Here is a 19,990-nt window from a genome sequence, read left to right as displayed (position 1 = left end):
ATGTTGAATTAGATTAGTTTATTTTTTTTTTAGTTGTTATTCGCTTTAAGTTAATTTTGTAGTTTCATTTTGTATTATTATTTGTATATTTTTATTTATTATTTGTAGTGTTTCTAAATTGATATTTTATTGCGATTGATTGTTTATGATGAAGATGTTTATGCGGGGGGGTGGAAGGGTTTCTTCTTTTTATTTCTTTTGATGACGCAGGTGAAATTAAATGTAATGTGTAAATCGAGGCAATCTATGAAAATGTTTGCGAAACAGCTGCGAATCGCGCGAACTAAGATGGTGACTACTACTATGTGTGTATTTTATACAGAGTGTGTGTGGCGGCGGCAATGAGTGTGTAGTGTGCCGCATTGTGGGGAGTTGCGGCGGTTGAGGAGAGGAGTCGTGCATGCATCATCATAGTACATCATAGTAGTAAATTAAGGTAGAAGCCGAATGAGAGAAGAGGACGCGCGTTGGTGAGAGGGGAGGAGGAGGTGGTGGCGGCGTCGAGTATGGCGGGAAGGAACGAGGTTAGAACTGGGCGGTGCTTGGACGCCAGCTGGCAGACGAACCGCGCGTCCCCGGTCCTCGAATGCTCCGCGCCGTAAATAGTACCCGGATGCGGGACGAGTTTTCCGGCTGCGGTTGCGGACCCGGAAACCGGTGGCGGGAGGCGGCGACCGTGGCGGTCGTAAGGGTTCGCGACCCGCCGCCCCCACGGCTCTCGCCGTCGCCGGAAGTGCGTGCTAGGCGTGTGCCCGGCCCGGTACGCGCGCGTATGAATCCCGCCGTGGTGGCGTCGGCCGGGCCTCAGCTGTTTCCCGCCAAACATTTGCCACCAGAAAACCGCTGTGAGGCGTAGCGTATGTTGGATGTGTCGCGCGCAGACCGTTTTTCCAGTGGAATTTCAGTGAATCGCGAACGGGAAAATTTTCGAATTTCCTCTAATTCCTTGTTTGTGTGCGAAATAAACACCGCCGTTGTTTCGAGTTCATCCTACCGCCACCCCCCCGCAAAAACCAAATCCGTGTAATTATTATGTCCGTATTTGTTTCCGAAAAGAGAGTGCTGTACGACGGAACATTCGAAGAAAAAGTGCACATAATCGGGGACATTGATAGAGAGCTTGAAAAGTAAGTAGTAGTAGTAGTAGAAATAGTATACAGCAGCAGCAGCAGCAGTTCTCCCCTTTATTATTATTATTATTATTATATTGTACAACAACTTTTACTCGCGACTTTTTTTTAAATTTTCAAATTATCATCCCAAGTTTTCTCCTGCATCGCCACAATTGTTGTTACCGCCGCCGCGTCCATGAGGTTCGGCGGTGCCGGTGTGCGTGCGTACATATTTTGGTTACACACACACATGATTTTGACGTTTCCATTAATCGGACGTCAAGTTTCGTTTCGTTTTGTTTTTTTTCTTCTTTTATTTCTTTTCCCTGGACTCCTTCGATCCTGGGATGCACGCACACACAACGCAGCCAGCCCAGCCTCTCCCTAACATCAGCTCTACGCTGCACACACCGCTTGTAGTAGTAGTGTAGCATCGATGTTGTAGCAGCAAGCAAGCAAGGAGGAGGCATGGTATAGGCATGGCATGGCCTGTGTGTTTGTGCGCTCCGCTCCCGCCATCTTCGCCGTGAACCGCCTTTTCAAACGTCGATCTCGCATTATTATTATACTCTCGCACATTACACACTGCACACACCGTGCGATTACGTAAAATTCAAACAATTTCGAACGAATCCTAATAATAACGCACAGCGCGCACGATTTTAAATGCAAACCCAAAACTTTTTTTTTTTTGCATTTCCCTATTTATTTAACAGCAGACAAACATACAACATTCCCAATTTGCATTATCATCATCATCATAATACAACCAATACTTTATTATTTACTTTTAAACAATTATCACTTCTATTCTACTACAATATAAACATCAACATTCCAATTGGATTATCATCATCATCATTCAACATTCCAAATCCAACCCTCAATTAATTTGCTCATGTATATATATTTTTTTTTAAATTATATTTATTTTCGGTCCGACCTCGTTGTCGTGTGTACGGGAACATCTGTTTTATTATTTCGGATATCGATTGAGCAACCAACCCTAAGCAGCAGCAGCAGCCAGTCAATGCATTCCCTTCGTCCCTCAACTTTTAGACTCTCCTCTACTGCAGCTGCAGCTCATCCCTTGCTCGTATTATTTAATTCCAATTAATTATTTAAAATTAATTATAAAAAATAATATTAACAATGATCCACATCCGTTGAATCATCAGTTATTTTTAAAACAATATTTACTTTAATTTTTAAGTCTTGTAACAATAACATTGATAGTAAAATAATATTACGTTTCATTTAAAAAAATGTTTAACTCCAATTACAAAATGCATTTTGATTAAAGCGAAATGATTCATTCATATTGTTTATCAACTTGAATATGTTTTGTGTAATGGAAACACAATGAGTTGAAAAAAAAAATGTGTAAACTAAATGAAATTTTTGAATCGGTTCTTCAGGTGATTCAAGTTTAATGAAAAGAAGCGTAGTAAGAATCGATAAGCAATGAAAAGAAACAAGACTTTTCTAAAGAAAGGAGTATGAGTGAATGAAAAGAGTGTTTGTTTGACCTCTACGCACTGAGGTCAACCAGGATTATCCTTGAATCTGTGCATCGTTTTTCTATTCTTCAAAGTATTTCAATAGGTTAATATCAATAATAATAAAATGTTTTCATTCATCGTTGAAATTCGTAAAAAATACTGATAATTGGAAATAAATATAGTTAGAATTTCTGTATACTAATTGATAGATTGAATATTGACTCAGCTGTTTTGTACTGAATATTTATCAATGATTAAATGAATATCAATTTGAAAATTGGAAATCCCAAATTGTAAGCGGATGCAATTCATCATCATCATCATCCACATTTTAAAGTATTAGTAACAGTGATCTTGGATGAGTGTGGACGAAATTGTAAAAATGAACGATGATTCACGCACATATTAAGTTCGGTTCGTCGAAAAGACGAACATAGTTTTAAAACTTTAAACATTCTAATCTTTATTACCATATAACAATAAAGGAAAAAGCAAAAACGATTCGCATTCATATATTGCAGAGCAGTTTTGTTGGTGTTTCATCCTCCTTATTGTTCGATGCATGCATAGAGAGAGGAGCTTATCGATTATTTTTCGCCGTCGCTCCGAACAGCCGGTATTTAATGTCGGCACATTGTCGGTCGTTTGTTGTTGTCTGTTTCGGTCGTTGCTTGCATGAATTCTGTTTACGTAATGCTGCGCAACTTGGCGTTGGCTGGCAGCGGCGATGTTCGTGTTGCGCAAAAAATAAAAACTCATATATCGGCGGATACTACACAAAACGTTCATTGAATAAATGCTACATACATATCAATTTATATAACATTTTTTGTTTTATCAAAAACTGATTTCAAAAAAATTAAGTTGAACCCCAAATTTAGGAAACAAAGATGATGAGACGTTCTCTTATTCCAAGTAGATTTCTCTATTCAAAAGTAGTATCTTATGGTTGAAAAAACACGCTATTTCTATCCTCTACAACAGCGTGTCGATGTTTGTACAAATTAGGAATATAATTATATTTTTTGTTTCGTGGGAAAACATATGATTTGATCCACTTAATTAGATTAAACGCCTCGTTATTATATTATAATCTCGAATTATTTTTTTTTTTCATGGACCAAAACACAATCGGCTCAATCCGTGGGAACGAAAGAGAGCGTTTTCTATCATCACTTTTCATTTATTCTTTCTTTCCAGTGTGCACGCTAAGTTTCCCGCCTTCTTCTCTTCTTGGTTCATGAATAGGGAACGAAAGAGGTTTCGAATTGCATATGCATTTCCGATTGTGTGTATCTGGCGGAAGGAAGCAGCAACGCCCCAACGTCGGGTGTATCCAAGGAAACATGTTTCTTTTTGACCGGCAAAAACAATGGAGAGAAACATTTCGAACGAATGTAACACGATTAATTCGAGTTTTCTATTTCTTCTTTAATTCATTTTCGTTTCGTTTGTTTTAGCTGAACTCGTTTTTGTTTTGTTATTATTATCGACTTCCGGTGCTTTATCTCTGCATTTGCTGGCAATCTCTTTGGAATTCACGTTTTAATTAAAGAACGCACATGTGTTTCCTCCTTTTTTTTATTTTGTTTTATTCGCGACTGCAAAAGTGCTTTAATTCTGTTTAGTTTGAAGAATTCGGTTATCTGAATAACATGAAATAACGCTTCCGTTCTTTATTTATCTTGCTAGCTGCGCGTAATCTGTCTATTTACATTATATAAAATATCATCGTCAAGCAGGATATGAATCCGTTCAATCAAAAAAAAAAATGTTTAGTTTGCAAAAGTTTTTAAAAACTCTGCAATGTTTGAATTTTTTGAAGCTCCTGTTTTGTTTTGGCGCAAAGTTCTTTCGATTAGGTTCTCAAGAATTACCATTTTGTTCTTTTCTTGTTGGATTTGAGGACATTTTTTTGTGTCATCTTATTGAAACTGTGGGTTTTATTTTATTTTTTTTGTACCTGAACCTGTCGTAAATCGTGCAGATGTGCTGGAATTGCGGGTCAGTACCGCGAATTCGATTGTTGTTGATGCAGGTATAAAATTGGAGAAGGTATGAAAATAAGAAATGCGTTCGGCCCTTTCTATCGCCATTCAACGCTGCTGCTCTGGCCCTTCTTTCACTTATTTGTATGGGCAGCGTTTGAATAGAGCGGATTTCTTTCGTTCTTACCTTCTTCTTCTCCTCCTCTTCATTTTTTTTTTGGGGAGTAAGTGTGGGAAAGCTGCGGCGCGCAGGTGGTTCTCTCTTTCTTTCCCAAAGGAAAAACACGCTTCTTGCGTTTTTCCTCTCATAAATTATTCACCTCCGTTTACAATTCACACACACACACAGATTTCTATATATATATACATATGCACACACAGGTACATTGTCTATCTTATCTTGGGCTTACAGCATGGGAACAGCTGTTTCCCGCCGATAACAGCCGATACTGCTACATAATAATCGCATCGCAGAAACTGGCGATGTGTGTGAACTCTAGCTATCGCGCGCTCGTCGTTGTATTTTTAGAGCTTAACTTTTTGAACGATCGAGAGACTGTAAAATAAAAACGATTATTATGTATCTAGATATCCGCATTTTTGTTTTATAAATATATATACATACATACACATGCAGGTTCGTGTGTATGTATGTATTCATGGTATGTTTTGCGAAAGTAGGTTATCAGTGGGCGTCGAGATCGGGGTCAGGACGCCGGCGACGCCGCAATTGTTGCTGTCTGACGTAGATAAATAATATCGCTTTTGTTTCAAACTATTTATCACGCGTTAACGAGAGCGCTAAATATAACTGATGAATTGAGCGTTTTAAATTAGTTCCTCTCTTTTGGCTCCTGAAATTCATCAGTCCGAAAATACATCGAAGTTTATCAATTAACTTAGTTCTATGCATAATGTTTGTACATTTAGCTATAAATTATCTAATCACAATTTGCGTTCTTTCCTCGGTTAAAGGTATGATTGAGAATCATCGCTTTAGTGAAGATTATGAAAAATATGAAATGATCAGCTCAGCTCACTATGTTGTCAATCTATGGGCCATGTTTGACAGCTGTCACTTTGAGTCAAAACGTCAACAATTTTATATTATGAACAAATTTATATAATAAATATTCAAATTAAATATACTATAATACGGACTATGCGAGGTGTTGCTTGAAAAGAAACAACAAAACAATTTTGAAACCGTACTATTGTGAATGCGGACTGTACGAGGTGTTGCTGTATACTCAAATTGGAAAGAAATGCGAAACAAAAATAATGACTCAATTATTAAACTGTGCTATAGTGAATCCGGATTATGTGAGATATGCTGTATATTGACATGGAAAAGAAATACAAAGCAATAATAATGAATCAAGTTTCAAATCGTACTATTGTGAATCCGGACTGTACGAGGTGTTGCTGTATATTCAAATTGGAAATTAATGCAAAACAAAAATAATGACTCAATTATTAAACTGTACTATAGTGAATCCGGACTATGTGAGATATTGCTGTGTATTCACATGAAAAATTAATTAAAAATTTACTAGGCAATATATAGACGTAATTGTAGTAATCAATTCGATGTCTCTCGATCATAAAATTATTATTTTTAGAATATTTATGCTATAATCATTGAATTCAAAATTTCCTAGATAGAAAGTCCACAAATTCACGAGATTACGAGAGAAACGTTTGCAATGTTTACAAAAAGATACGATTATACGAGAGAGAGAGAGAGAAAAAAATAGCAACGAATGTTTACATAAATCTACACGTAATTAAACTTTAGTTCGTCAATTCATTTTTTTTTCTCCCTCCAGTCTGATAATTACGTATGTGGATGATAATTGAACATATGATTAAGTCATAAACGAGTGCAATGAAATTCCAAGTTTCCGTATAGATTAATACTATAAGTTTATTGTAGATTGATTTCATTTTTGCAATTTAAGGCCTCTTTCTTGAAGATTTTCTAGAAAATTAAGATATAATTGAAAAGGTGGTACAATGAAGAGTTAAACGTATGTTTAAATGAAATGCTTTCTTTTTAATAATAATAATGCGCTTGGATGGTGTTTTGGGATGTGGCTCAAGGTGATGTTCCCGAGATCAATTTAATTTTTTTCTTCTTGGTTGTTGATGAATTGCGAGCTGCGCTGACCGCATGCAGCAGAACGGCGGCAGTGGCGGCGGCGGCACACGATGAATATGTAATTGGCTTCTGTGCGGTTGATTTTCAAGTAGGCGTCGTCGTCCCTCGCGGAATCGATATTAAAAGCGTTTCGCGTGCAGATAAACTCGGTTTCAAACATGGGTTTAACGCTGCAATCACGACCCGTTATCAGTCGTAGCAAAGGTTAACACCGCTCTCAGCTGGTCGCACGTCACCGAATGTTACTATGCTGCTGCTGCTACTGCCGCTGCTGTCATGTGTTCTCTCCATTCATTCTCCATTCTATAAAACTGTAGCTGCACGCGCGGCGGGAAACGAAATTAACTTTTATATATACACATGCGTTTGCGTGTGTTGGTTTTCTATATGTCTGTGTAAATATAAATGATGAATGAATGGGTGCTGTGTCGCTAACAGCATCATGGATGGTAGATGAAGAATAGTAGAGACTAATATTGAATGTTTCTCTTTGTTTTTTCGCAGCAATTACATAGGCAAAGACGGCGGAGAGCCACCCACACCAATGGACACCGAGAAGCGGATCCGCAGGGAGATTGCGAACAGCAACGAGAGGAGGCGGATGCAGAGCATAAACAATGGTTTCCAGTCGTTGAGGTCCCTTCTGCCTCACCACGAAGGTGAAAAGTTGAGCAAGGTTAGTAGTCGCCGTCGCCCGTTCCATGAGGAGAGTGGAAGAGGAGGAGGAACTTTGGCTCCATGAGGTTTCAGAACTTCGGGAGTCGCAAGCTGCCAAATACATCAGCAGTGACTCACACACAGATGTAGTAGTTAGTTGGCTTGCTGCTGCTCAGCTGATCATCCATTATAAATAGCGATCACAAGTGTGTCTAGACTAAGGCGACCGACTATTTCAGTCGCTTTCGGTCACCGGCGTCTTACTATTCTCATTTCCCATCGGCAATTGCACAATTATTATATATCTCTCTCTCACACTCGTAACATACACTTCTCTTGTTGTTGTTGTTGTTTTTCATCGTCGTTACTTCCTCCTCGCCTGTTACGAAACGCTGCCGATATAAATATAGAGATCGGGCGATTTTGAGGAGCTCCTTAACGCGCACGTGATAAAAGCTTATTATTATCATCATCAGCTTATACGAGAATAGTAATATTATTAGAATGGTAGAAAGTCGTCCGACCTTACAAGGCTCTTTCCATGTATTATTACGATTTGCCTATTGCATAAGCCGACGAAGGGTTCGAACGAAAGGCAAGAATTTTTCTCTCACGCCTCGACGAAGGTCACGTCCCCTTTGCTCCGGGTGAAACAATTGCTCTGTACAAGCGGAATGTCGCAAGTGTATGTATGTAAGTGTACTCGGCTCAGCTCTTTGGGCAAACTTAAATATACGTGTATACGAAAATACCCTGACCCAGATTTCTGTGCGTCTGGCGCGTACGTTAGGAATGTCACGGACGTCGTCATCGTCGGATCATCATCGCCGTAGCCGAAGACACCAAATAGGATGTTTCCTCCTTTTCCGTTTATATATATATATATATATATCTATATTGCTTTCTATCAAAGTTTGCTTTGTTGAATGAACATGCCCACGCTCGATTAGTTAATTCACTTAGCATACATCTTTGGACGTACATACGGTGCGAGCGTGGACGGAATACAGCAGCAGACGCATTACGCGCCAACTCTTCCTCCTTCTCCTCCCATTCGAGGCTTAATAATGTAATAATGTTCCGATTATATTTGTATCGCTTTGAAAAGGAAGTGAAATTACGGTCGCGTTGTCCCATTATCATCATCGTCATCATCTCAGTTAAGAACGTGCACAAAACGCAAACTTTGGACCTTTTCGGCGTAATCGAAAGAGATCGCCTTGTCTTTCGCGATCGAGGTTTACTGCTCGCAGCAAGGTCGTCTCATTTGCGAAGGTCGAATCGGCTATAGCTTTTTTTTGCATTGCAAATATGCAAGCAAGTATAAAGTTGATTGTAATCATCATAGTAATAATCAAAGGACAATAACAGCTGTTTAGATTATGCAGCAATTGAACTGTTTCCAATCAAATGCGACTAAATGGTAAAGGTCAAAAGTTCACTATTCTAAACTGAAAGTGTGTATTTTAATATGCATGTTCTTTTTTTTTTAAATCCTACATTATTTACAATCTATTCCTGGTAAATTGTTTTGCGGTGACAGTTCTAAGAAAACGTAATTTTCCTTGATTGCATTATAAAAATGTACAATCTAAGTGGCGTTTCAAACATTAACGTTTCTTCACTCGTTAAACTATTGCCAGGAAAATTTATTTTTATATCTGCTATTGTTAAGACACTCACAGTTTTTATTATCATTCTTAGAGTCTTAAATCTTTACGAGTTTGAACTTAATCATGAAAATTACACAATTTTCTTCTTTTACGAATCATATACACAATTGGCTGATTATTGTAAATTGTACTTTATAAAATATAACTTATTGAGTGTGTAGAAAGTAAGTCCAAATGTCATTATCCTCGTAATTATTTGATATTACATATGGTAACTTATACAATTGTAGAGAGAGAGAGAGAGTAGACGTAGTTATAAGGTTGCCAAACACTGACCTATGTGCATGCATTTGTGTGCAAGACGGACAAGGTTTTTCATAGAGGAATTAATATTGAACAAAAATACGCGTTATCGATCGGGGTTGCGGCTTTTGTAATTTATGTGTTGTGTTGGGTACGTCAATCATAATTCAATGGTTTACGTAATGCGTTGCGCGCGTTTGTTTACCTTCCTGTAAAATAAACAAACGGCGAGCGAGCGAGCAGCAGCAAATTCTATTCCATTGTGTGTGAATGTGTATGAAAAAATAAATAAAATAGGATGTAAATAAAAAAACGTACACACGCGAGCAAACATAACGCGAGGCGAGGTACGGTTTGGTAGAGGTGTACTACGTACGTGCATTAGATGAGCAGTCGAAGAAAGTCGTCGGAAGGCGAATGAACTCTTTTAGTGTACACTACAGACCATGAAGGTCTCGGCTGACTGACGTAGAACTAATTGGGCCCTAACGTAGGCCGCCAACCTGAAAGCACACCAGCTAGCCAACGCCAAAACAAGCTCTAATACTAGATAGCAGGTGCCCACAATGTAGAAAGAGAGTTTACACACATTTTGACCTGCTAATTAAAAACGGCGTTCTCGTTCACTTATTTACTACAAACGGGCGATATATTGGATATACATACACATACCATATATGCATAGTAGCACAGAACTCCGTTTAGTTAATTATACTTGAACTGTATAAAAGATTAAGCAATAGTATTATTGACTTTACAAATTTACTGAATTGCTCTTGATAAAAATGAAGTAATACTACAGATTATTTAAGTAGTATCTTATGGTTATTGCTTAACTATTTGCAAATTTTAATTTTATAATATATTAGTTAATATTTCTTATCTCAAACTGTTGTTACATATAATTGCTTTGATTAAACTAACATTGCAATGAACATTATTAATTGGTTTCCAAGTATGTGATGTTGTATTTTTCTGCTGGAAAACAAGTTTTAGGTGGTAAAACATATTTTTTTCTTGATAGTTTTTTTTTTATAAATTTTATTTTTCACGTTGAATATGGGTTATTTTTAATGAAAATGAAGTTCTCTTGTTATATGCTGTAAATTGGGCACTGCGTGACCTGTATAGGTGGCGGCGTGTTGCAACGGCCGTTTATTGACTCGCTGAAATCGCACGTAAACGAGTGTGCAAGTAGTACTATGCATTCTACGCGTTGCATACTATATACATACACTAGAGCTCTCGACCTGGCCGCAGCTCTAGCTAGCAGCAGCAGCAGCAGCGGATGAAAGCGAGTCGGAAATGGCGTCAGGTCGCCCCCCTCGTCTCTCCTGACTACCGACCGAAACCGCGCCCTGATGCAATCTCATCGCACCTGACAATATTTTCATCATTACCACAGCCATTGACACATATACTTCGGTCCCGGACTCTTAGGCTTCGATCAAACCACCTAAGTATGCTTGATATATCTTCTTTTTTTTTCTGTAATGAAGATCTTGGATGAAATCAAAAGTGGTTGGTGGGAAGGAAGAGAAAAAAAAAAGGAAGGAGAGAAGTAGTACGATGTAGTGGATGACTACTATACTGGGAAAAATCCGGGTGGTCCGAGGAGGTTTTTCCCCCAATTGTTTCGAGTGTATCTGTCGGATCGATGATTGGCCGCCGTTGCTACGGCAACCGACGATGACGTCATCGGATCGATAGGGAGTGTATGTGTAGGACAGCCGCCTCTAGAATGTACGCATTACGCGACACTACCATTCAAGAACTTTCGCGTAGTATATAACTAAACATAACATGACCATTATTATTTTCACTATTTTCTCCATCGCACGGATCTCTTTCTCTTCCGTCGTTCTTCAACTTCGACCGCTTCCATCTTCATCATCTATTTTCGCCATTGTTTCAGGCCTCCATCAGGGGTCCATTTCGGAAGAAATGCATGTGGCTCTCCATAATGGACGTTGTTTCCATGGAGATGCGTGGCGGGAACGGCACACAGCCACACCCGACCAACATCATCCTGTATCTATACACACTCATATGCAGACAGCTTTACTTAATACATCAGATGTTATTTTCAAACAAACGCATTTTCAAAATACTTCTATATTAATTTCTTCAAATTAATTACCATTTGATTTATGATCTAGTATTTTCAAGAAATGAAATTTTATAGTACAAATTTAATTGTTTGTTTCGAACCTAATCGAATTCGATACTGAAAATGCATAACTGTTGTGTGTTTTGTTACATTGTGAATGAGCCACGTGCAAATTGGCATCTCGACATTGGCCTTCCGAGCGATCACATCTTGAATCGCGTATAAATCGTACTTTCATCCGAAATGAACGATGATGGCTTTGCTCGTTTTTTTCCCCCTATTCTTTTCTCTCGTTTGTTTGGTAAAGGACGTCGCGGTGCATTGGCCTTGGCATTTTTGGCTCGCGTCCTTTTCGTTATATTTAAACCAGAGTTTTAAGTTACATCAGCCACTTTTGAAGTCTTGGATGCTTCAAACATAGGCAGATTTCATTTCCCTGAAAAGAAAGAAAAAAGAGTTTCAAAGTTGTGTTTTTGTCTGATATTATTTCATTATTACATAATTGCATCATTTTTGCGTGGGTCTGACTGCCTTACGAATGCATCGTTAAGGTAGTCTCCTGTTGAAATAACAATTGATATTATATCCTGTTATTTGTTTGGCAGTTTCATTTCAAAAATATTGAACATTGTGTGAATATGTTTAATGTAAATATTTATGTTTCATACAAATTTTGTTGTTAATGTTGTAGTTTATAAGTGTAATTTTCGTTCGGCGGCGGTTTGAGGATGGATGCTGCATGGTCTTAGCGTGCTGCGACTATGTTTGACCTTTACTTACAATCGGAAATGATCGATAAAAGCGTCGGGGCGTCGTCCCAAGGACATAAGCCTGCATCGCAATATATATTCCAAGGTCACGCATTTGTCGACGTCACGTGCTCATACATTTTTAAATGGAAAACCGCCCTCCGATCGGCCGACGCCGCTTCTCGCCTCCCATGTGTCCATGTATGCGCGCTCAATTAGCGTACTTCCTGTACTGTTGCAGCGCCTATGCTTCCACTACTTTGTTTTTGTAACTCTACATTATTATCCTTTTTTTTTCCTTTAGGTAAAATAATCATCATCATAACAAACAAAAAGTCTTGTAGTCGTTTGTCCTTGTTCGCGGCTGAAATTCACCCTCCCCGCATGTGTTTTATGGCGGGAAGCCGGCGTTGTTTTGTTGTGCTATTTGTCGTTGTTATGGCGTCAGGAATGTAGCAACACCGGTCGCCATAGTAACCGGTATATCAGGAGCCGTCAGATGCGACCTTGGCCGCAGAAACCGGGGTTGAACTCTTGCCAGGAATGCTGGTGGTGTTCCTGATAAGCGCGAATTGTGTGTGTGTGTGGGGGACCTCTTCTCTTCGTCTCTCAGCAAACATTCACATCAACTCTTGCACGAAGCTTGTGATCGTAAAAACGGAAAGGTTATTATTCCCTCCTCCCATCATCATCCGAAGGAGCTTTAACAACCCAAACGGCTGCCGGGTTTTATTCCTCTACTCCCTTGGAGTATTATTTATAACTTGATCATAGTTCGCCGTTCTTGCAGGATTGTGCAAGTTTTGTTTCGAACGGAGACTGAGAACAATTGCATGCGCTACGTGTTGTTTGTTTGTTTGTACAGCTAGCCCAATAATTTTCTAAAAACGAGTTTCTGTTTCGCAATGGGCTCTAAGCGGAGCGTAAGATGGATGACACCAGTCCGTTGTTGGTCGTCTGATGGTTTGTAGCAGAGTTGCGCATGTCCCAGCCGACTCGGGAATTTCATATGGAAAGGTAGGTCATGTTGCACCGAGCGCGCACACATTGACTCGCTCATCAACAGCATTTGGAAAGCACTTCGAAGAAGAACATCTTATGCTTCCACTTCTTTATTCATCGTCGTCGTCTTGATCGTCATCTTTTAACCAGTTTGATAATGTTCCATCTCTTTCAGTTTTATTTAAAAAAAAAATCACATGCTTTTGCATTCCTTCCACTAAACATTTTCCTCGTTACGTTACAAGGCGAAATGTTTATATTATATAGATATATATATTTGCGGTCGTTGGTTTCAATGTATGCATGCATATATATACATTTTCCCCGCATACCATACACTCGACATTCTTTCATAAGTACGCTACGCTCACTCGACCAGCCTTTATTTATATTTTCCGATTTACCTTATCCAAATAATTTGTTCCTATTTTCTTTTTTCATAATTCATTTTAACCGTTTCTTATTCGAAGAGATTTTGATTGACGCCCTTCGTGAAGCCGCATTCTTGTGCGTGAAACCGCCGTTCACATGACCAAACAAGGTCCGCTGCACGAGATCGTACGACTCTAAGAGGCGGCAGCAGCTAAAGTATTAAAGCACCCCACCGTAATTGCCCTGGAATTCTTTAACACGACATGTTTTCTTTCTGCGGTGAATTGCGCCGGATAAGTGTTTAACGTGAGACTTTCTATTGAACTTGCCATGCCTTCGTCCCGATCCGCGTGTATTATTTGCATTTAGACTATTCCCACTGGTCTCTCCTCCGCGGAACAATGCATCTTCTGTTCTTATTCCTCCGCTTCATCCGTTCTTTATTTGCTGCTGCCGTTTCTGATCGCACTACTATTACTACTTGCACAAGTACTACCATTTAATCAGGCAAGTAGGTAGTTGTGGACGTCGAGGAATCGGAATCTCGATGGAAGAAACCATTTAGAAGCAGCAGCATTCGTAATTTGTTTGGCGCAGAGGTATTTGGTCATCGCATACCTAACGGGCTGCATTCGCCGTGCATAAAGCCACTATGCATTTTTGCAATTCCTAAGCGCATTTAAATGCACTGTGCGCTCTCCCGTGTTTCGTAACTCGAATCATACATATTCTTACCGTTCATCATCTGTAGCGCAGCTTCGCAATTTATTAGGCATCTCGATAATAACGAGAAAATTATACAATTTTTGATACATGACTCAGTTAAGTTGGAGCGAAATATTTGCTGTGTTTCGTAATCCGTGGAATGAGCAACGATTTAGTCAATTGCATTAAATGGTGAATTTAGTAATCTAAAAGGAATTTGGGACGTGTTTGACTAATAATAGTTGAAAATTTGGTACAAGTTAAAGTAAAGTAAGGTAAATCAACTGTTGTAGTGTTTTGTGAAAAAAAAAAAGATTATTACATCATGATGAATCAGCTGTAAACGATCCTTGTATATCGGGTAGTGTAGACCTTACATAAAGTGTGTTTTGTGTAATAAAAATTAAGAGATAATTTCAAAAAAAAGCGGCTCATATGGTTACGAAAATGTCTCATTACGTCACTATGAGTCAGCTGTTGCTGCTAATTAGTTGCAAATTCCAATTATTTTATAGACTTTAAAAATAATATGTGTTCTGGTGAAAAATTAAATAAAAGATGCTGATTGGATGTGATACAGAACATTTGCATGTGCAATAAGAAACTGAAAAGAGTAAAGTTGGAATGGTCGCCATATATGAGTATGTAAACGAATCAACTGCGTCACGATGAATCAGCTATTGCTGTCAGTCGATTGCAAAACCGGTAAAACAATGCATTTATTGGTGTTGAAAAAGAGTTAAATTTGTTACAAATTTATTGTGGAAAAAAAAAACGTAAAAGATCATTTGAAAAATACCATAATTTGTATTAACAAATAAACAAACTGCTAGTTAACACGTGCATATTTTTGAGCTGAGATTTATAACTAACATAATTTGTTGATAAAAATGCGCTAGGATGTTTAGAATGTCCATTAATGAAGAAAAACGTGCTCTTTGTTGTTGCTATGTTAAGTATTTAAATGAATGGGGCATGAAATCCGTGGCATATGCTGTACATTTAAAAACAGCTGTTGCGGCAGGAAATATCTCCGCAGCTACAAGCTTTCAGATGGTCGAGCAGCAGCAGCAGCAGAGAAGAGATGAAAGCGAAAGACGAAGGAAAGACAAAATAAAAAGAAGAAATGGAACACGACGTTAAGAACGGCGCGCGGATGATGCGAAAACGATCATAGTTTTGTAGGTGAGGAAGAGAGCAAAAAAAAATAACCGAACATCTGATCGTATGACAAAAATTCAAATGTCATCGGCAAGGTCACGAGAGACTCGAATGTTGTGCAAAATGGGAACGGAAAAAAAAAGAGCGCGTGGCTTCGAGAATTTTGAAGACGAAGGAATACTACTACACAACGTGGCTTCGTTGCATAATCGTCTGTTTTGGGGGGGAAGAGTGAGTGAGTGAGGGCGGCGGTTGAGATTGGGGGTTAATATCCAGCCGCCGCCGATGTTGCGTAATCGAACGGCGGGCGGCGGTGGTGGAGGAGGAGGCTCGGAAAAGGAGGACGTTGGTGGCGCCCGCTCGCGAACGACGCCGCAACCTGGGGTCGGCGTCGCCACGCCCAGCTGATGTCGCAGTTACGTCACGGCGTCGCGTCCCGACGCTCGATACGCTGTCCGCACTGTGTACGTCACCACGGGGTGAATATACTCGGCCTCAAAACACACTAACTACTCTCTGCCGACGCCGATGCTGCTGCTACTACTACTCAACCTCCTCCATCTTCCTCTTCTCTTCTCTTGTCACACATAAATTCGGGTTAAGCTATTGCATCGGAAGACTTGAAGAGCTACTACTATTACTACAACTACTACTATAGAAGCAAAAAAAAAAGATACCAACAAGATTAAAAAAAAAACATACTATGGAAGGAGGATTAATTGAATGAAACGAAAGTGCGCGTAGCGAAGGAAAAGGCTGCTATAAATAGAAATATTGTGGCTGTGGAAGGATGGATGAATGATGTCAATTAAATCGTTTAGGAAGGCTTCTGCTGATCAGATGATGAGATGTCGCCGAAGTGGCGGAAATTCCAGCCGCATGACTTCGACGAACAACATGCATACATTCATACCATTCAACTGAAGCACGTATCATCATCGCTGATTGTCTGTCAATACGCTACACTCTACACAATATTTCAATCAATGTTGGATTTCGTACATTTACGAGCAGATGTCTCATGATTATCAACAAGTACAAGAAGTCGTGCGAAGAAATATTTTTGCTGATATTACGAAAACGTAATTTAAAATAAATACCTATAGTATTAGTGTTTATTTAAATTGCTAAAAGTATTGTTTCATTTCTCTTAATTCACTTTATAGTTTCTAGAAACATAATTTAATTAAGAGAAGATAACAAAGAGGCAACAGATTTTAATTTTTGTTGAAGCCTATGATAAATTAGATATTCTTGTAGGTCAACATTAGACGCGCCCATGTGTTGGTTAAGCTTTTGTTATTTCATCAGTACCACTGTGCGAACTCGTAGTCGATATATGGAATGCTGTAAGTAATACTGATCGCGTATAACCATCAACAAGAAGACAAGAAGAGTGTGTGCGAGTGTTGCCTGGCTGCAATTTAAAAGGCGTGTTACTATGGTGGGTCTTTCACCTGATGCCGGCCGAGCAGAGCAGCAGCAGCAGCAGCTGTTCGGCTCAGCTGATGATCAAAATAAATATGTGCTCCCACATTATGCCGAGCGTTCGACGACGCACATCGTCCGTCGTATGTAGGTAGAAGAGAGCTTTAAAACTCGATTTCGCAGAGCAGCAGCAACAGCACATCCGTGCATGCACCTTGACGGCTAATTGCGCGAAATTCTGTGACGCCGGTTGAGTCATTTTTGGGTCCTCTTCCCAAAAAATGAGCTGCTTTCGAGCTCTCTGCATTATGAGAGCAGCAGTAAAAGGAGGAAAGAATGTTGTAATCGTTGTTTCCATCCATCGTTGTCGTCGTCGTCGTAGTCATAGTCGTCGGCATCTAAAAATAGTAGGAATGGCGCTGTTCCGCCTACTAAATATATAGTTAAACGCCGGTTACAATTACACAGCGACGGCGGAGAGTGTACGATATACACATATACGAACGACAACGAACACACGGTGTATCTATTTTAAGCTCGGTGATTTTTTTTTCTCTATCCATTTCACATGGTCACGTGTGAGCAAGTATATAACCTTGGCCGCCGGTGTCGGCGCCTCCTGGTCGCTACCGCCGCTGCTGCTGCTGCTGCGACGTGTCAGCTGTTCTATGTTTTCGATGTGCGCATTTCGCAACCAAGGACGCGAAAAACCGTGAATTGGACTTCGGAAGTTTTCATATCCAAAATCACAAATACACTGTTGTTTGTATGTGTGAGTTTTTTCATACTATTATACGCGCACATACAACATATCATCATGATACCTACCTACATACCTACTCTCAATACGTACATACATCAGCAAAAGCGAGGACCTCCTCCCTTCCCGCCACTACACCAATCCCCGACGAGCATACCACAGCCGTTCGTCACCACCTAGGCTTCGCATTATATAATTACTTATTTATTAAATATATTACCGACATCGCATTTCGGTTTCCTCGTAAAGATCGTCCTTGGAACTTGCTTTACATCAGCTCCCCCCATACGTGTATGTGTTTTCTTTCCTTCCTGCCTTCTCTCTTCTCTTCTCTTCTCTTCTTTTCTTCGAAGCAAGCGAGCAGCCTGCTGCGAGGAGCGAAGACTGCTGCTGCATTCGGCGGCCCGCAACGTTACAGCATTCCGACGTCTCTTATTAGTGGCAGCACTAATCGGCACTTCTTAACAACGCGTTCTATTTATAGATCGGATTTATCTCGCAAACTGTTTCAGTTATTATCTCAATCTGCGGTCGCAATATATGCTTTGCGAAATTGTTACCAATTCTTTCTGCCCTTCCATCTCTATATGCATTCCACACAATACGCCAACGAAAAAAAAAAAACGACGAACATATATCCTCATCTGTTGACACGCCGGACTTCTGCATGCATGCAATATCTTCTGGGAATCTCTGGAAAACCAGACTGACTAGATTCTGCTCGCTAGTTGTTAGATGATGATGATGTTACACCTAAAAAAAAAAGATTACAGTCTTGTATAATATTTACATATGCTCTTCTGTAAATAATCTTTTATGGATGTACCAACTATTTTATTGCCAAATTGCAAAAAAAAATCCAAAGATTTTTTTTTTAAATATTGACATTTATATTTTAAGATCGTATTTGAAAGTTTGTCATTGGCAAATATTTCTCTAAAATAATCAATAAGACTTTTTTTTCGTATTGAATCTTGGAAGTTTTCTGTCTGTCATAATCATTTGAAAGAAATGCAATAGTTTTTGAATGATGTTAATTGTTTTCTTTTTATCTGTTTTTGCAGGCTGCGATATTGCAACAGACGGCCGAATATATATACAGTTTGGAGCAGGAGAAGACGCGGCTGCTTTCTCAAAACTGCCACCTGAAGAGGTTGGTGAATCAGCACGAAGGAGGTGAGCTGCCGCCGAAGAAGCGGAAAACCGAGGTGCTCATAACGCCGACGATATCCGAGTCCTCGGACGAAGGTCTCGGATCCATGTCGCCGGAGCCCGTGAACGTGATCGCAGTGAGCACCGTCAAACAGGATGAATCGCTGGCGGAACTTCATCGACAGTTGGAGGCGGAGAGGAACCTAAGACTGCAACTGGAGAAACAGAACAGGCAGCTGCAGCTGGAAAGCCAGATGTACCAGCAGCACATGTACCAAGTGGAGGAGACCGACGAGCTGAACCTACAGCTTGTGGCCGCCGACAGTCTGCCGCCCGTCGGTCACACGCAGATCGTGGTCTGCTCGCCGCCGCTGTCGCGGAGTCCGAGTCCGACGCCCGTCGTCATCGCCGTCCCCGAGCAGCGACTGACGTCCGTGCTGGAGGCGGCCATCAAGGCGGAGCCGAAAGTGGAGGTCGAGAGGCTGCCGTCGCCGAGCACGCCGCACGACGATAACAACCAGGCGCGCCTCTACGTGTCGAACACGTCGCGGCAGAACCTGGAGACCATCGTCGAGGCCATCCGACACCTGGAGGGTGACCATATGTTCGGTGACGAGCCGCAGACGCAGGAGGTGCCGCTCGCCTTGACGACGCGGCCGACCCCCGCAACCGAACCTCTACCATCAGCAACCGCCAGCCCCACCGTAGTCGCAGTGGCGTCGACAGCTGCTATTGCGTCTGCAACAGCTGTTGTAGTAACAGCAGCAGCACCACCACCACCACCCTCTTCATCGGCGACAGTAGCCACATCCTCGCCGAAGATCAAGATCGAATTGAACCATCAGTACGTCGACTATCATCACAGCAACATCAGCCAGACGACCAGCAGCATACAGCACCAGCAGCAGTCTCGACCCGGCGTCATAGTAGGCAAACAATCATCGTGATTACGTAATGTGTAGCGCTGAAATTTAGATAACGTTATTAGATGTCTTTAGTGTGCATCACTACCAACAAATCTCTCTTTCTCTATCTGTTACGGCGAACCCATCCCCTTCTGGGTTTTGTGCGTTTTTTTTTTAAAAACATTATTTTTTTTATTTTCTCTTATTACTTTGAAATCCGAATCTCCGAACACCACGAACAATATAATGTGGTCGACAAAAGAAGAAAGAAAGAAAGAAAGAAACAGACCCTAAAAACAATCGGCGTATC

General features: G+C 40.3%; 1 protein-coding gene across 3 annotated transcripts; it reads left to right on the top strand.

Moving 5' to 3' along the window:
* Window positions 1-114: 114 nt before the first annotated feature.
* On the top strand, window positions 115-19,856 carry LOC108565980 (transcription factor AP-4). Of its 3 annotated transcripts, XM_017925671.1 has the most exons (3): window positions 115-1,127; window positions 7,268-7,439; window positions 18,688-19,856. In XM_017925671.1, exons 1-3 carry the CDS (start codon window positions 1,033-1,035, stop codon window positions 19,720-19,722), a joined length of 1,302 nt encoding a protein of 433 aa, XP_017781160.1. In that variant the 5' UTR covers window positions 115-1,032; the 3' UTR covers window positions 19,723-19,856. The 3 variants fall into 3 exon arrangements, with proteins under 3 accessions (XP_017781160.1, XP_017781162.1, XP_017781161.1); XM_017925673.1 differs by lacking the exons at window positions 115-1,127; window positions 7,268-7,439 and adding an exon at window positions 17,417-17,629; XM_017925672.1 differs by lacking the exons at window positions 115-1,127; window positions 7,268-7,439 and adding an exon at window positions 17,417-17,635.
* The last annotated feature ends 134 nt before the right edge of the window (window positions 19,857-19,990 follow it).

Source organism: Nicrophorus vespilloides, unplaced genomic scaffold, assembly GCF_001412225.1.
Source record: "Nicrophorus vespilloides isolate i.1.1-1 unplaced genomic scaffold, Nicve_v1.0, whole genome shotgun sequence".
Lineage (NCBI taxonomy): Eukaryota > Metazoa > Arthropoda > Insecta > Coleoptera > Silphidae > Nicrophorus > Nicrophorus vespilloides.
The sequence above is the reverse complement of the archived record's forward strand: the minus strand, read 5'-3'. Positions and strand labels throughout refer to the sequence as shown.

Coding starts and splice junctions, on each gene's coding strand:
- LOC108565980 (XM_017925671.1), top strand. CDS start 1,033: ATGTCCGTATTTGTTTCCGAAAAGAGAGTGCTGTACGACGGAACATTC. Junction 1,128..7,267: donor ATTGATAGAGAGCTTGAAAA/GTAAGTAGTAGT, acceptor GTTTTTTCGCAG/CAATTACATAGGCAAAGACG. Junction 7,440..18,687: donor AAGGTGAAAAGTTGAGCAAG/GTTAGTAGTCGC, acceptor CTGTTTTTGCAG/GCTGCGATATTGCAACAGAC.